The following is a 14927-nucleotide window of genomic DNA, read 5'->3' as shown; positions in this document are numbered from 1 at the left end:
AGGTCATTTGGTCCCGGGCCGCAGTGGGACACAGTGAATAAATGTACTTCAGTTTTACTATTATTAGTCACATCCCTTTACTTCTTTCATTCAAAGATAATCTGTCGATGTTTCAGAACAACAGGTCATTCAGACTCTGATGCTAACAGAAGAAAGTCTAAAAGATGTTTTATTTTAAAAATTTTGATGGTCCTTCAACGATGCCGCGGTATTACCGATCCACAGTAACGGCTGAGACCGGTCCTTGGTAGCTGCCCCGAGAGCTGCTTCGAAGTATCGATGTGCAGCCAGAGCGAGGAACAAATGATTTAAATGACAGCTATTTTGAAATGGGATGTTATTGTGATATTGTTCGTAATTAGGAAAATGAACTCAGTTAACTATAGAAATTGATCTTTCCGAGCATTGTCCAAGTGCCTTTGAGATAAATACCAGTTGTCCAGTCATGGGAGGGGAGAGCAGTATGTCCAAATCAATGTTGAGTTGGAACAGGCTTTGCTTTATGATTAAATCATGATGTCTCGTGTCGTAAGAGAAATGACAACTGGCACCAAAAGATTTTGCTGTACCTCAATACTTACTGTTTGTCTTATTTTAAATCTATCTATCTATCATCTCTCCCTCTCTATCCATCCATCTCTCTCTCTATCACCCATCCACCCCTCTCTCTCTGCCTATCATCCATCCACCCATCTCTCTCTCTCTCTTTCTCTCATCCATCCATCCATCCATCCCTCCCTCTCTCTCTCTCTCTCTCATCCATCCTTCCATCTCTCTCTCTCTGCCTATCATCCATCCATCCATCTCTCTCTCTCTGTCTATCATCCATCCATCCATCCATCCTTCCATCCATCTCTCTCTCTCTCTCTCTCATCCATCCATCCATCTCTCTCTCTCTCTCTCTCATCCATCCTTCCATCTCTCTCTCTCTGCCTATCATCCATCCATCCATCTCTCTCTCTCTGTCTATCATCCATCCATCCATCCACCCATCTCTCTCTCTCTCTCTCTCTCTCTCTCTATCACCCATCCATCCATCTCTCTCTCTCTGTCTATCATCCATCCATCCATCCACCCATCTCTCTCTCTCTCTCTCTCTCTCTATCACCCATCCATCCATCCATCCATCCATCCATCTCTCTCTCTATCATCCACCCATCCATCTCTCTCTCTCTCTATCATCCATCTATCCATTTATCTATTGATCATCCAAAACTAGTGTAAACATTGGCGGCTCATACAGTACATTCCTCCAAATGAGGTTTTAGGGGAATATCTTAAGTTTAATTGTGATTCTGATTCAACCCCTTAAGTCCGTTGTGTTTTGTGAATTCGGTCTATATAAATTGACCTGTCTTGTCCCCGTAGTGGTTTATTTCAGTTTCACAGCTTCAGTAGGTTTGTCTCTCTCCAGCCTGCTTCTTTTGGGGGCCGCCGTACCAGACCAGCGTTAGTCCAGAACAGTGTGCCGCAGTGGGAGAATCAGCTGACGTTCTCTACTCTCAGATCCTGTTTAGTAATTATAAACGGAGATTACAGGAGTTTATTCATATGTGTGTGTGTGTGTGTGTGTGCGTGTACATTACAGAGTTGGCTGTGGAGAATGCCCAGTGGTGTTTGTTAGTGCATGTGCAGCTGACAGCAGCATAAAAGCACTACCATCATCCTGTTACACTAGACTTCCTGTTAAAAGCCCACCATCGGGTCATACATAAGCAGCTTTATGGAGGCAAATCCTCTCTGCATTCTGATAAGAGCTTCTCATGCTCACAAACAAAGCGATCACATGGTAACAATTACAGATACAACAGTAAGGCTCGTGATTTCGTGTCGGACAAGAAATGTTATGACTGTGTGAGCTTTTTTTTTTTCTACAAAAAAGGGAGGCTTTTTTGAGTCAACTAGTGAGCTGCGAAGTGATGTTGCAACAGAGAGAAAACGAATTGAAACTAGTAATGAATGAAAAAAATAAAGAAATAAAAGTGAGTGTAAGAACGCATACTTGAGATTACTTGTGATTACATGCACAAGATTCATCATCTGAGCGCTGACTGGACTTGTTCTGATTAAGTACGGCTTAAAGATCGCACAAACGTCTGTTACTTCTTGCAAAATTCTGTTAAATTAATAAGATTATTTCGTTTAATTAGTTTGAACATTTTTTGAACAACTGAGCAGTGCAGGAATTAAATTAATTTTTTTTTTAAAAAATAGCATTTTTCCAGGCATGGCCAAACTAAGGCCCGGGGGCCAGATGCGGCCCGTTCGACTTTTTAATCCGGCCCGCCAAACTTTTCCAAATAAAATAATTTATTTACATTTTCATTATACTTCAGCCTCTTCCCTACAATACCCATGTTTCCCCAATAGATGGCGTAGAAAAAGTAGTCAATTATCTTAGTTCGCACGATCGCTCCATCTATCTGCTCCTGACCTGACGCCCCCCCCCGTTCAATTTTTGGACAATTGTGGCCCACGAATCAAAAAGTTTGCCCACCCCTGGTGTAGTCATATCTCCTTTCCTTAAAATGTCTGAAAACCCTTGACTTATTAAAGGACATGGTTGACTGGTGCTGGATTTAAGGTTGTTGTAATCACTAATGACTAAAAATAAAACAAAAACCAAACGTCCCGTTTCTGAAAATTGTACCATTTCTAGGAATGATGTTTGTTGATTCCAGGAAATGAACAGGAACCAAATGACAACACTGGGGGATTTTTAACTTATATTACTAATATTTTCTACATATTACATACATACATATGGGCTAACAGAACTCTTCGACCCACATAGAGGTACTTTTCTGTTTTTTTTTTTTTTTTGGACAGCACACTAGACTCTGTACAGTTGTGACATAGATTATTATTAATAATATGATTTATGCTATTCCTATTCATGAACAATTTCTTTAGTTCCTGTTACCGACAAGAAAAGGGAAGAGCACAGATCAGGAGGTTTTCTCTCAGTGTCGTGACTGAACTCTGTCACAACAACACTCACTGGGGATCGAGGAGGAACTTATACAGAAAAGGCCAATAACTGGAGAGAAGAGACGTCGCTTATGTTTCACGGGATCGCATGTGACGTAGCCGCCCGAAGTGTCACGCGATTATACATCACAATGCAGATCTGCCTTTTGACGAGTCCCTGTTTGTAATGCAAATATCTGCTCATTCGCACACGTGATGCCATCTGCACACGAGGTCGGAGTTCGCAACAAAAATACTGCAGTTACTGTGTCGTTTAAAGTTGCAATACTGAATATGTATTGTTACATTTTTTTTTTAACCTGTTTACATGCTGGTCGTATTCCTATACCTCCTATCCCTGGGTGTCAAACTCAAATTCACAATGGGTCAAAATTAAAAAAATGGAACTAGTCTAAATTTAATTACACCGCGGGCCAAATTTTGCCTCCAGAATTTAATTACACCGCGGGCCAAATTTGGCCCCCGGGCTTGAGTTTGACATGTGTGTCCTAACAAATCCTAACAAACCCACTAACATCTAACATGCACGTCTTCTTACTCCTACTATGACCATATCTATACTTTTACTATATATTACTATTTATTAAGCAGTGGCGGCTTAGTGGTTAAGAAACAGAAGAGGCTTGTGAAAGGCCACCTCATGCTTACATGGAAATGGAAGGACAAGCACTGACATGCCGACCCCAAAACAGTGAAAGACTGCCCTAGGACGAGATCTGTCGTGTCTTAAACTGTTTACCTCTGAGAGAGCACCCGACCACACCCCGCACCTTAACCTCTTCTCAGCCCCTGTGCATTTGCTTAACGACAACTCTATTGTTACCACTCTAGGGGTGTAGGTGTGGTTCTGCTTCGGAATTACAGTCTTTCACCCTAAGTCAACACAGGCAGCTAAATCCACTGCAGAGACAATGAGTGAGGAGTCAGAAAGGCTAAAAAAACGGCCATTGTTTCTTTAAGATAATAAAGTGGCTTTTTGTGTGTGTGTGTGATTTAGGGCAGCAGAACCCGAGTCTGTGGCGCGGTCGATTAGAGACAGTTATGTCCTGAGCCCTAATGCAAATAAAAAAGCAAAAGCGCCAGGAAGAAGTCAAAAGTCAGGCAGCCTGCAGCAGAGCAGACAGAGCTTTGTTATTCATTAACCCAATGATAACACACACACAACGACACTGTGTTAGAACTTAGCACCGTAACTCTTGACCACAACTGAAGAGGACAACGATGATCCCACGTACGTTGTCTGACCACAACTGAAGAGGACAACGATGATGATGTTGTCGTCCTGGCTCTGTTCTTAACGTGAACGATGAAGGCAATCACCTTTGGACGACATTTGAATCCGTGATTTATCAGATTACGCACAGACTGAGTTGCAAAACTAATACAAAATCCAACGTGGTTCACATTAAGACTAACAGTAAACTGTTTATATAAATGTTTCTGTAGTGACGTGACATATGTTTGCATCTGTTGATTCCAAAATAACAATAAAAAGTGGGTATAATGTTTTGTGTAATGTTTAGATTTTTTGCTCATTGGCTTCAAAACTGTATTTGGTGTGTATTTAGATTTATATTACAATCTGTTTTTGTACTTAAGTGATTATTATGTGTATTATGTGTGTATAAGTATTAAAAAAAACTAACAATACATTTTATAACAATGATAGCAAGTCATATTTTTAAAGTAAAATATGTTTGCGTACAAATGAGCACAGCAATAAAACAATAATGTCCTTAAATATAATCAGAACAATCGTTAGCTATGGTTTATGGTAATTTTAATTTCACAAAATTCACAAAATTAAAGTCTTCGAATACCTCTGCGCTCCATTCTCATTAATTACCATGCAGGTACTGTACTCCAGAAAAGCAAAACTTAGTTGTGAGTGCCGTCTAGCGGTCAAAAGTAAAGGTTACAACCGGACAACATTTTAAGTCCGTACGAGCATTATGACCACATTGGGGATTAAAAAAAGTATCTCAAATGGCGAGAATTACGATGTACATTCACGAGAGTAAAGTCTTACATTTACGAGAATATTGTTGTTATTTTATAAGAACAAATGTCGTAAGTTAACGTAAATAAAGTCTACCAGTGGTGAGGATAAAATCGTCAGCACACAGCATTAACGTAAGTGCGTCAGAATGAGAAACGTGGAGCATCATGGGAGGTTATACTTTAACATGGGTTCACAAAAAAGGAGCTACTTTATTTTTTGTCTAATACGCATCACGTTACCATCACAGTACAAACTATTACTTTTTTCTCATTAACTGACGACTTTTTTTTTCGTAAACGTATGACAAATATATTGTGTAAAATACGATTTTCGTTCTGAAAATGACATTGCCGTGTTTAAAGTCTTATTAAAAGAGCTCAATTTCTTGGCCTTTTTGGTCTTGTTCGCTTTCCGTTATTCCAGGAAGTGTTTGACAATAGCGGTCGCAGGGTGAACCGCACGTTTGGACAGTGACATTTTCAGTCTTTATCTTTAGTAAGGGTCGAAACTTAACATGTCTGCGGGGTCTCGTCTCGAAAACGCCAACCCGGTGATCTTTCAACGGTCAGGAGAAAGGCGGCTCACTGCCGCAGAGGAGGAGGAAAACGTTGACGACCCCATCGACGACAGAGAAATATTTGATATCCTCTTTATTTGTTTACTCTTACGCCACTTTAAGTTGCTTGCATAGTTCTTTTCCACTTACAAATGTTTTAGCTTTAATGCCCTATGTCAGACTGGACCAACAATGCTATTTTATTGCTTAATATTTATTGTATTATTATTACTATAATTAGTGTGCCGACTGATCTGTGAGGCTAAACACCGCAGGCTGATGCGCCATTTTCGAAGAAAATAATACATATTATTTTACGGGCATGTAACTACTGAGTGATCAACTGGAGCCATATCGATGACGCTAGAAAAATTAGACAACACCGTTACTGTCAGTGTTATTGTTGAAGCAAAATATACCTAAAATTAAATTTTTAAAAAATGTTTGCATTGTATTACCAATGTCAGCGTGTTGAATTCTTTAATTTAAAACACATTTGATCAGGACCATCAACGACCCAGAGCATCCACTTTCTCTGGAAGAACTAAATGTGGTGGAGCAAATCAGAGTCCAGGTATTATACAGCCTATATATATATATATATATTATTGTAACACACAATTTTTTTGGTAAGCTCATTGACCCTTGACCTACATACACAGGTGAAGAATTATTGGACACTTTCTGTAAATCCTATAAACTTCATTTCACTTCTAAAATATCACTGCGTTTTTTATGATATATTTAATTGAAATTGCTGTTCTGAACAACCAGTGATCCATCCATTTTCAAGGAAAATCTTGAAAATGATCAGGGTGGGCTAAACTTCATACCACTGTATATAACACACATATCAGCATCCATAAAACTGAATAATACGAAAAAATATTTATATATAAATATGTTTTTTTTTATGTTTTTTTTTTTTTTTGTCACAGATCAATGATGCTGAGAGCATTGTGGGCATTGAGTTTACACCCACCATCCCTCACTGCAGCATGGCGACACTCATAGGTCTATCAATCAAAGTCAAGCTGCTGCGCTCGCTGCCCAACAGATTCAAAGTACGTATGAGTTTTTGTTTCAGACATACACGTGTACTTTCTCTTCACTTGCAGTACTTGTCTTAAATATCCTGGGTGATGGTCAAGCCATCCAGGTCCAGATCTATCTAGACGTCAGCGTCATTCTTCAACTCAGTTTCACTAGTGTATGAGTAATGTCCAGTTAGGTGCATTACTGGTTCTACAGTGTATCCGTTATCACGCCAATCTTATACAGCTGCCTTACACACAAAAGGTCCGGGGTCCGAGCCCCAGAGGAACCACAACAGTTTCCTCAGCGTGGAATCAGTAAAGTTCATATTATTATTATTCAATATAAATGCATATTTTACACTAAAGACTAAATGAACAACAACCATGTGTACTATGTTTTCTAACATAATGGAATAGCAGTTCCATCCCTTGTCCCGTGTCAGTGCCTACTGTGTGAAGCGGCACGTAAAGACACAATAAAATGTTTCGTTGAGGTCCAGTCTAAAGCTGCCACGTTTCTTGTTATGACCCTCAGATTGATGTCCATATCACTCCTGGGACTCATGCCTCAGAGGACGCAGGTAAAAATAAAAATGTTAACTACGTGTAAACAGCACTGTGAAATTTAACTCTAATTTTTATTCCAATTTTTTTTTTTGTTGGGTTCTGTTTAGTGAACAAGCAGCTGGCGGATAAAGAGAGAGTGGCAGCGGCTCTGGAGAACTCTTCCCTGCTTGAGGTCGTCAACCAGTGTCTGACAAACAGAAATATCTAAGGAGGACCACATTTATCTTCTTTGGCAGTCAGTCATGGATGATGGAAATAACCACACGGACCGAGAGTTTCACGAAAAGATACAGTGTAGAACAAAACAATAACTATACGATATTTATCTGAATTGAAATTATTGAATTATGAAATGCTTTTATAAATCCTACCAATACAAATAAATATGTTGTTTTGTTTTTTTCATTCAGGCTATGTCAACGACGGAAAAGGTGTCAATTCGAACTAGAAATTTGCAACAACAATAACGCACTTTAATGTGCTGGACATAATGCAGTGCTAAACTGAATTTCTGATTGAAGATTATGCTCACTTCCTGTCTATTCTGAGCTTCACGTATGAGCTCCAGCATGAAAGTGCGAAAAAGAAAAAAGATAAATATAACAACTCTCCTGAGATCCCAGTTTGTTTTAAGTATCTTAGAGAAGAAGTATAATAAGTCGGGACTGAATAGTAAGGAAGAAGGGCATTCAGTTTAGATAACTAAACAGTTAAATTGACTACATGAAAATGTAGCACTTTTAATGCAAGAGTTAGAAAAGACAGGACAAAGTGCAAGGAAAAGAAAAACTATATTTAAATTTTGTGTTTTAATTAGACCTCTACCTGAATTACTAAGTTATCGGTATCGGCAATATGCGCCGATTTTACTTGGCATCTGATCAATACCAAATCTTGCTGAATCGAACACCACTCTCAAGAGTGTATGAAAACCCCTCCTCCTCCTCCTCCTCCGTCCGCCATCACGTGATTTCCCAGTTAGACAGAGTTGACTGTGGTGTCTGTCAGCGGTGTCTTTGAAGCGTATCGTAGCATCTTCCGGCTCATTTTAACATCTAGAGAAGAGCAAGCTGTGACTGAGACTTTCAGGGGTAAGTGAAGTAAACTAATCAACATCCGCTATGTGTTTGTGTGGAAAACTGCTGATGTCGGACACTGAAAAGAGTTTTTTTTTTTTTTAAATGTAGCATACTCCTTGACATCTAACACAGACTGGTTACACAGGAAGGGAGAAAGAAAGAAAGAAAGAAAGAAGTGAAATGAAATGCCTTGTTATTGCTAGCTTTTAAAAGGGTCTCGCGTATTATCGGACGGTGGTACACGCGACGGGGTCTGTGGACCACCCGTCAGTTTGCGCTTCCTGTTAAATTCTCGTGGTCTTATTTGGGTGGCAGCGATGTTTGATGTTTGTTTGAAATAAATGCGATTTTATTATAAACTATTATATTTCGTGTCTGCTTCATCTTTGGTTTTATTCCGGTTATTCAGCTCCGCTATTTATAGTATCCCATCAGCCCGCTTTAAATTAGGTCACTGAACTACTCGAACGTAATATAAAATGAGTTAAAAAAGTGTTGCAGGACACGTATTTGACGTACGTTAGTTACTTCTCGAAGTGAAAGCCGCAGTGAACACAGATTATTACATAAGATAATTTTCTGTAATGACTGAACTATAAATGACGTCAGCAGTGACGTCTACTCGATTTTCATTACATTTGAGCGAAGTTGTACATTTTTTTTGTGATTCTTCACATTACTCAATACCGAGGTAGTTACCGAACCGTACAGCCCCTAATTTTCATGTGTTTAATATGAAAATAATAATAATGCTGTATTCAGACACAAGGGAATCTCCCACCAATGTGTTTGCCTTTAAACAGTGGTATTTCCTGTTTCACATTGGAAGCACTCTTTGAACACAAAATATTAACGTGTAATTATATGTTAATAATGAATAATTCAACGTATATATATTTAAAGCAATTCTATTAAAACTGTAGTTCAAGCTGGTAAAGTTATTTTGTGTGCATTCACAGCTGTCTCTTGCTTCTATTAGCATTTATTAGTTGCTGTTAGCGTTACCTTCTTTAGCATTACCTCTTTTAAAATTAGCACTGAAAACTCCCGAAATTTCACCAAAATAAATGAACTTTAAATGAGTGTTAAAGGAAATGTTTGTATTTCATGTGACAAAAGCGATGAATCACATTCTAAAATATAAAACATATAATTAATATAAATATAATTAAAGGTATTTGACTTTTTTTTAGAGGATTCTGATCAGCAATGATTAGGCTAGCTTCCTTAGCTTTAGCTGTCCAATATAAAATAATAGCAGCTGCAGGCAGAGACCTTTGAAACTGTTCAGATATTAAAGTGTGCATTTGAATGTGTGAGTAGACATGTAACATCTATACCACAGCCATATGGGAGAAGACTAAAGGACAAAAAAAAAGTGAACTACTTGTCATTGTGACCAACCAAATGTGACCTCTGCATTTTAACCCATCACCAAAGTGAGCAGTGCGCAGCTATAAGCTCCCGGGGAGCAGTATGTGGAGACGGTGCCATGCTCAGAGCACCTCGGTGGTAACTTTGCAGCTGGTGGACTCAAACCTGAAACCTTCTAAACCCGAGACCTTAACCATAATGCCACCGCTGCCCCCTATAACCACAGCGGATCACTAACTACAAAGGCTCACACTCATCACAGCCACTGCTGCCGCTTTGCTGGCTGAGGAATTAAATACTTCCTTTTCTCGGCTCAGTCAGACACAGCTGCGCTGCTAACACAGACCAGCAGTCACAGCACACTCCAGCTCCGAGAACACCAGCTGTGGCCGTTTAATCTCTCACTAAACTGGCTACCATCCTCCTATGCCTGATGTAATGCCTTAATGTTAGTAGTCACGCTGCTTCTAGACGTTATCCACCATTAAAAACGACTGCTTCCCACAAACCTGCAGCCTCATCAAAAGGTCAAACAGATCCACGCGTGACCTTAAAACAGCACTTGACCCTTTTTCTTTCTCTAAACTGCTTCATCAGTTGAGGGGGCGAGAGAACATACAGGTGCACACTGCACTACTTGTTTCCTCTTTCAAGTTCCTCTGAACTCATTTAGCTGACGAATAGTATGACAAATGCAGTGGTTAGCAGAGGCTGACGAAAGAGCCTGCAAATGCAGGTCTCTGCCTCTGACTGATCCTTTTATCAGCCGACTATCAACTGGTCAACTATTGACCTTGGGTCAAATATCTCTGTGGTCTTCTTGAACAGTTCAATAGGATCTCACATTGGGGGGGAAGTTGTGATCAGCTGATTTTGTGCCGCCACAGCTGCTGTGGTTTTGGCGACAATGTGACCGGGCACAACGTCATTGCTAGCATCCCCATCTGTGAATATGGCGATGGACCTTGTCTTCCAATTGTCCAACACTGTGTCACCTTTAATGTCATCTGCAGTTCCATCAACACCCAATTAAATCAGGCCAAAAAAAGTCTGATGTTAAGTTTCCTTTGCCGTCAAAAAATATAAAAATAAAATATATAAAAATATACGCGTTTGTTTAATTTGCATAAATATCGAAACCTAATTTGATCCCTTTTAAAAGCGGCGCTACCGTGAGCACATACGGACACAATAACTTCAGTCTGGAACCTTGGAAGTAGCTCAGCTGGACAGGGAAGAATGCATGTGAACATTTGGTTTCCAAATGTTTCTTGAATTCGGGAATGTTGCAAGCTGCACCACATGACTTCTTCTACCAAGGGTCGGCGCCATTTTAGCCAACCAAGTATGAAAACGTCCCACAGATGCATTGTTTTTGTATTTTACGTATGTATTTGTGCACATTATCACATCAAATATTTTGAATATTTTAAACAGAAATATTGAATCTAAATACAGATTTTAAACAGAAATATTGAATCTAAATGCAGTATGAAATGTTATGAAATGTTATTCTCTGTAAAAATGATTAGCTGGCACCATTTGAAGTGGGTGATGAAATGTGACGGAAGTACGTTTTCAAACAAATACATTCTGTCTCTCTCCCTCTCTGTATCTATCCCTCACTCTCTGTCAGCATCTCGTTCTCCTTTCCTTTCCAACCCCCCCCCCTTCTCTGTGTCTATTTCCTGTGTGAATAACATGAAGCTGCCACCTTTGTCTTTTCTCCCTTCTGACACATGACTGTGAGTCTAATGCTTTTCTTTATCTTAGCGTTCATATAGTTATATAGTCAAAATGTCTACAAACAGTTTCAGGTATTCTCTAAAAGTATTACATAGAGTAGTTAGTAGGTAACTATATATATTTAAGATGGCTAATGAGACTGTGCTTTATATAAAAAATATGCCAATATTGCCCTTGAATGAGGGCGACAAAATGGCAAAAACGTTATATTGCAAATTGCGATTTAGCAGAAATATATCGAGATACTGTATGAGGTTTGGACCATAATGCCCGGCCCTATTGCCCATGGTGCTATCACCTCCTGTATTAAAGAAGTTACGATAAAGTACCGTTTAGTTGAGGTCATTTTGAGTCCAACGCGTTAAAAAAAAAAAAAAAAAAAGTTTCACTTTCTGTTGAAACGTTAAATGGGTTATCACTGGCAATCCGTCGATAAATAGACAAAAAGCGATTTCGAAACAAGTTTGCTTTAAGTCTCAACGCCAGCCAATGTGAGACGGGGGGAAAAAAATAGCAAAAGGAAGAAGAAAGCGGTTGTTGGTTTCCGTGTGCGAGCTGAGCTGTAAGTTTAGAGGAAGTCAAATAGAGAAGTTCTACGTGTCACACGGTTCTTGGAAATATTTTTAAACACATTTAAATGTTGAGTTTTTTTTTTTCTCCCCATTTTCAGCTACATCCATCTGGTCCTCACGTTTTGCACGTTCATGTCGAAGGAAATACATTTCTTGGTCTACTAACTGCCGTATATCCGACTGAGTCTTCCTTGGACGCAGTAAGTAACGTTGCACGTACGTTTTACATTGTACCAGAAGTAGTGCTACTCTGGGAAGTCGTAGTGACCTAGCCCTTAAAGGTTCTTTACTGACAACAAAGCTGCCAAGTGAAAGGTTTTTTACGCATCATGCAGCCATGATCTGAGACTTATCTCAGAAATATGTTTGCAATTTTCTAGTAGAAAAAGTCTGTGTGTTTTATCATCGCAAACAGGAAACCAACGCTTGTAATGACTGTTTTCGCTTCGTTGTGAAAGAACAAGCAACACTGTGTCGGTGTGTACCATTTGGTAATATTGATGATTTGCTCAGTGCACTTTGGTATCGAGGAGGAAGTACTTTACGGAGTAAAAAAATAGTCCCAAATGGTGTACTCATGTGAGAAACCCCTGAAGTCTGAAGTGGGACTTTGTCGTCGGCTCACCTCAAGCTGACTAACAATTGTCAAATGGATTTTGACTGATCAATGTTGTTAAAACGTGCCAAATAAGACAGAAATTCCAAATGTACCGTCCATCTATCCATCCATTTTCATCCGCTTATCCCTTATCAACCTTCCTGCGGGTGGTGAGTCCACTGGAAGGTACCAACCGCCCTAACCGGGATTCCGATCTTACCCAGGAGGTGAACCCTGGGGTTGCACACCAATGACAGAAACATTGCCTCTGGACCAAAGCGCCACATGACCAAATGTACCGTATTAACAAAAAATAAATGTAACTTAAAGCTTGATTTCTTAAAGCTTTAAAGATATTATAATAATACAAAGCAGAGAGACGTGTCAGAGATTTGGTCACTGTGCTCACTTTAGTGATATCTGCTGGGACATGGAATTCTCTGATGAGACTGGACTGGGAATCTCAGTAGCGATCACTAGCGAGACTTGTATCGCACCTAGAAATGCTTCTATGGAGTTTCGGAAAACCGATCTCTAACTTTGTCCGTACGACACAGACCATTTTATCAAGTACAGGGTGCCCTCGGTTTACGACGTCCTCGACTTAAGACGGTCGGTAGTTAAGTCGCCATCTTCCTAAGAAGAAACTAAGAAAATGTTGTTGCATCATTCCGATGTATGGCAATGAACGAGATTTTGCACAGGAAGTAGTTGGTAAGCAATACATCGTTATTCAGTGCTATACGCGGAAGTGATTGTGCCACTTTCGCTTTCTTTCTTGTGTTTTTTTTTTTTTTTTTTTTTTCCACTGTAGCGAAGAAACTCCGACGTTGCTGCACAAATGGCACGTGCGCCTTGGAGTGATTCTTTCCGAGGAACTATTTCAAATTGGACAATGACCGCTAGCTTTTGTTTCGTTATGTCTCACGACATTGTTTTGATGAATTGGACCTATTCGCATTTATTTTGGAAAAACCCCAGGCAATACTTTATTTATTTTTACCATCGGAATAAAAATGAGGTTGATAACATTTGCCGGACTACGATATCAAATATCCCCGATTTATTTATTTAGATTTTTTTTCTGTCGTCTACCCATCAGATTTCTGCAGTGGGGAGAGACTGAGTTGGAGAACGCGAGATGCCAGTACCGCCGCCACCTCCTCCTCCTGCCCCTCCTCCCACATTTGCTCTTGTAAGTTTGTAGCTTTGTTCAGCAAGTGCTGCGTGAAGATGTTTGTTCTTCGTCTGTAGTCACAGTCTGTCTTTTTAGTGAATGTTGCTCTGACTTCTCTCCATAGAGAATTCCACTTGTTCATTTTAACCGGGTTTTTTTTTTTTTTTTTTTTTTTCCAAACTTGTGTGTTGGATGGGGGGGGCATCAGGCCAACACAGAGAAGCCCGCTCTAAATCGAAACGAACAGCAGGGAAGAAGTGCCTTGTTGTCCGACATAAGTAAAGGCGCCAGATTAAAGAAAACGGTCACCAATGACCGAAGTGGACCATTACTAGTGGGTGAGTGACACTTTTTTAACCCTAATAATGAAAGGTGGCTAAAAATGGTCAAAAATGAATTTTGGAATTTTGCTTGCTTTTTTTTCAGAACCCAAAGGAGGAGGTAGAGGAGGAGCTGGAGGAGGAGGAGGGGGCGGAGGAGGTAGAGGAGGAGGTGGTGGAGGAGGGAGTGTTGGAGGGGGTGCAGGTTTGGGAGGCCTGTTTGCAGGAGGGATGCCGAAACTGCGGTCTGCGACGAACAGAGACGCCACTGGTATAATAGTAAATTCATTCATTTTAGCGTTAAAAAAAAAGATGATGATAACAGTTGACAAATGTCAATCGATTTTAACCACACCCAAAAAAAATGAACGATCAGCACTCAAGTCACCTGACCATATTATTTTTTAATAATTACTTACCTGACTTGTCTTGTACCTACAGACTCACCAGGACCCAGCAGAGGACCCGTGCTCCCACCGACAGGCAGATTCAACAGCCCTAGCGCCCCAAGTGGGGGCATCCGTAGCCCCAGCTGCCCACCTAAATTCACAGGAGCCCCTCCGGGCAATCCTCCTGACCACCCCAAGGCACGGCGGAGTGTATCATCCAGACTGGACAACTCTGGATGTTCACCTCCCGCCTTACCCAACACACCGCGGCCAAACCAGGCCTTCCAGTCTCGCGGGGGGCCACCACCGCTCCCCGGAGGAGGAAGACCCAGCCCCTCTTCTGCACCCCCACCACCAAGCCTACCGGGAAGATCTGGACCTCCGCCTCCCGTCCCTGGAGGCCCTGTGTCGGGCTCCCGACCGAGTTTCTCTGCTCCCCCTCCTCCACCGTCCAACAGTAGCCGGACTCCGCTGCCACCAAATCCAGGAGGAAAAAAGCAGTGCCACAGTCGTTCTCCG

At 40.6% G+C, this 14927-nt stretch overlaps 2 protein-coding genes across 2 annotated transcripts in view; both read left to right on the top strand.

Moving 5' to 3' along the window:
• Positions 1 to 5387: 5387 nt before the first annotated feature.
• Positions 5388 to 7537, top strand: ciao2b (cytosolic iron-sulfur assembly component 2B). The gene is made up of 5 exons (XM_008322473.3): positions 5388 to 5634; positions 6044 to 6123; positions 6488 to 6613; positions 7122 to 7167; positions 7261 to 7537. Exons 1-5 carry the CDS (start codon positions 5508 to 5510, stop codon positions 7359 to 7361), a joined length of 480 nt encoding a protein of 159 aa, XP_008320695.1. The 5' UTR covers positions 5388 to 5507; the 3' UTR covers positions 7362 to 7537.
• Positions 7538 to 11122: 3585 nt separating this feature from the next.
• The window catches only part of LOC112487853 (WAS/WASL-interacting protein family member 1-like), a 5150-nt gene continuing 1345 nt past the window's right edge, over positions 11123 to 14927 (top strand). The window contains exons 1-6 of the mRNA XM_025060958.1: positions 11123 to 11351; positions 12023 to 12124; positions 13625 to 13717; positions 13908 to 14037; positions 14126 to 14290; positions 14461 to 14916. Coding sequence (XP_024916726.1) covers positions 13664 to 13717; positions 13908 to 14037; positions 14126 to 14290; positions 14461 to 14916 — 805 coding nt within the window. The 5' untranslated portion in view covers positions 11123 to 11351; positions 12023 to 12124; positions 13625 to 13663. The remainder of the gene's footprint in view (positions 11352 to 12022; positions 12125 to 13624; positions 13718 to 13907; positions 14038 to 14125; positions 14291 to 14460; positions 14917 to 14927) is intronic.

This window comes from Cynoglossus semilaevis, chromosome 12 (assembly GCF_000523025.1).
Source record: "Cynoglossus semilaevis isolate Cse_v1.0 chromosome 12, Cse_v1.0, whole genome shotgun sequence".
Lineage (NCBI taxonomy): Eukaryota > Metazoa > Chordata > Actinopteri > Pleuronectiformes > Cynoglossidae > Cynoglossus > Cynoglossus semilaevis.
Note: the sequence above shows the minus strand (reverse complement) of the source record. Positions and strands in the feature narration are given on the sequence as shown.

Excerpts from the sequence above, each read along its gene's own strand:
- ciao2b (XM_008322473.3), top strand. The coding sequence starts at position 5,508 with ATGTCTGCGGGGTCTCGTCTCGAAAACGCCAACCCGGTGATCTTTCAA. Across the intron at positions 6,614-7,121 it reads CGCTGCCCAACAGATTCAAA|ATTGATGTCCATATCACTCC; the intron begins GTACGTATGAGT and ends TATGACCCTCAG. Across the intron at positions 7,168-7,260 it reads TCATGCCTCAGAGGACGCAG|TGAACAAGCAGCTGGCGGAT; the intron begins GTAAAAATAAAA and ends GGTTCTGTTTAG.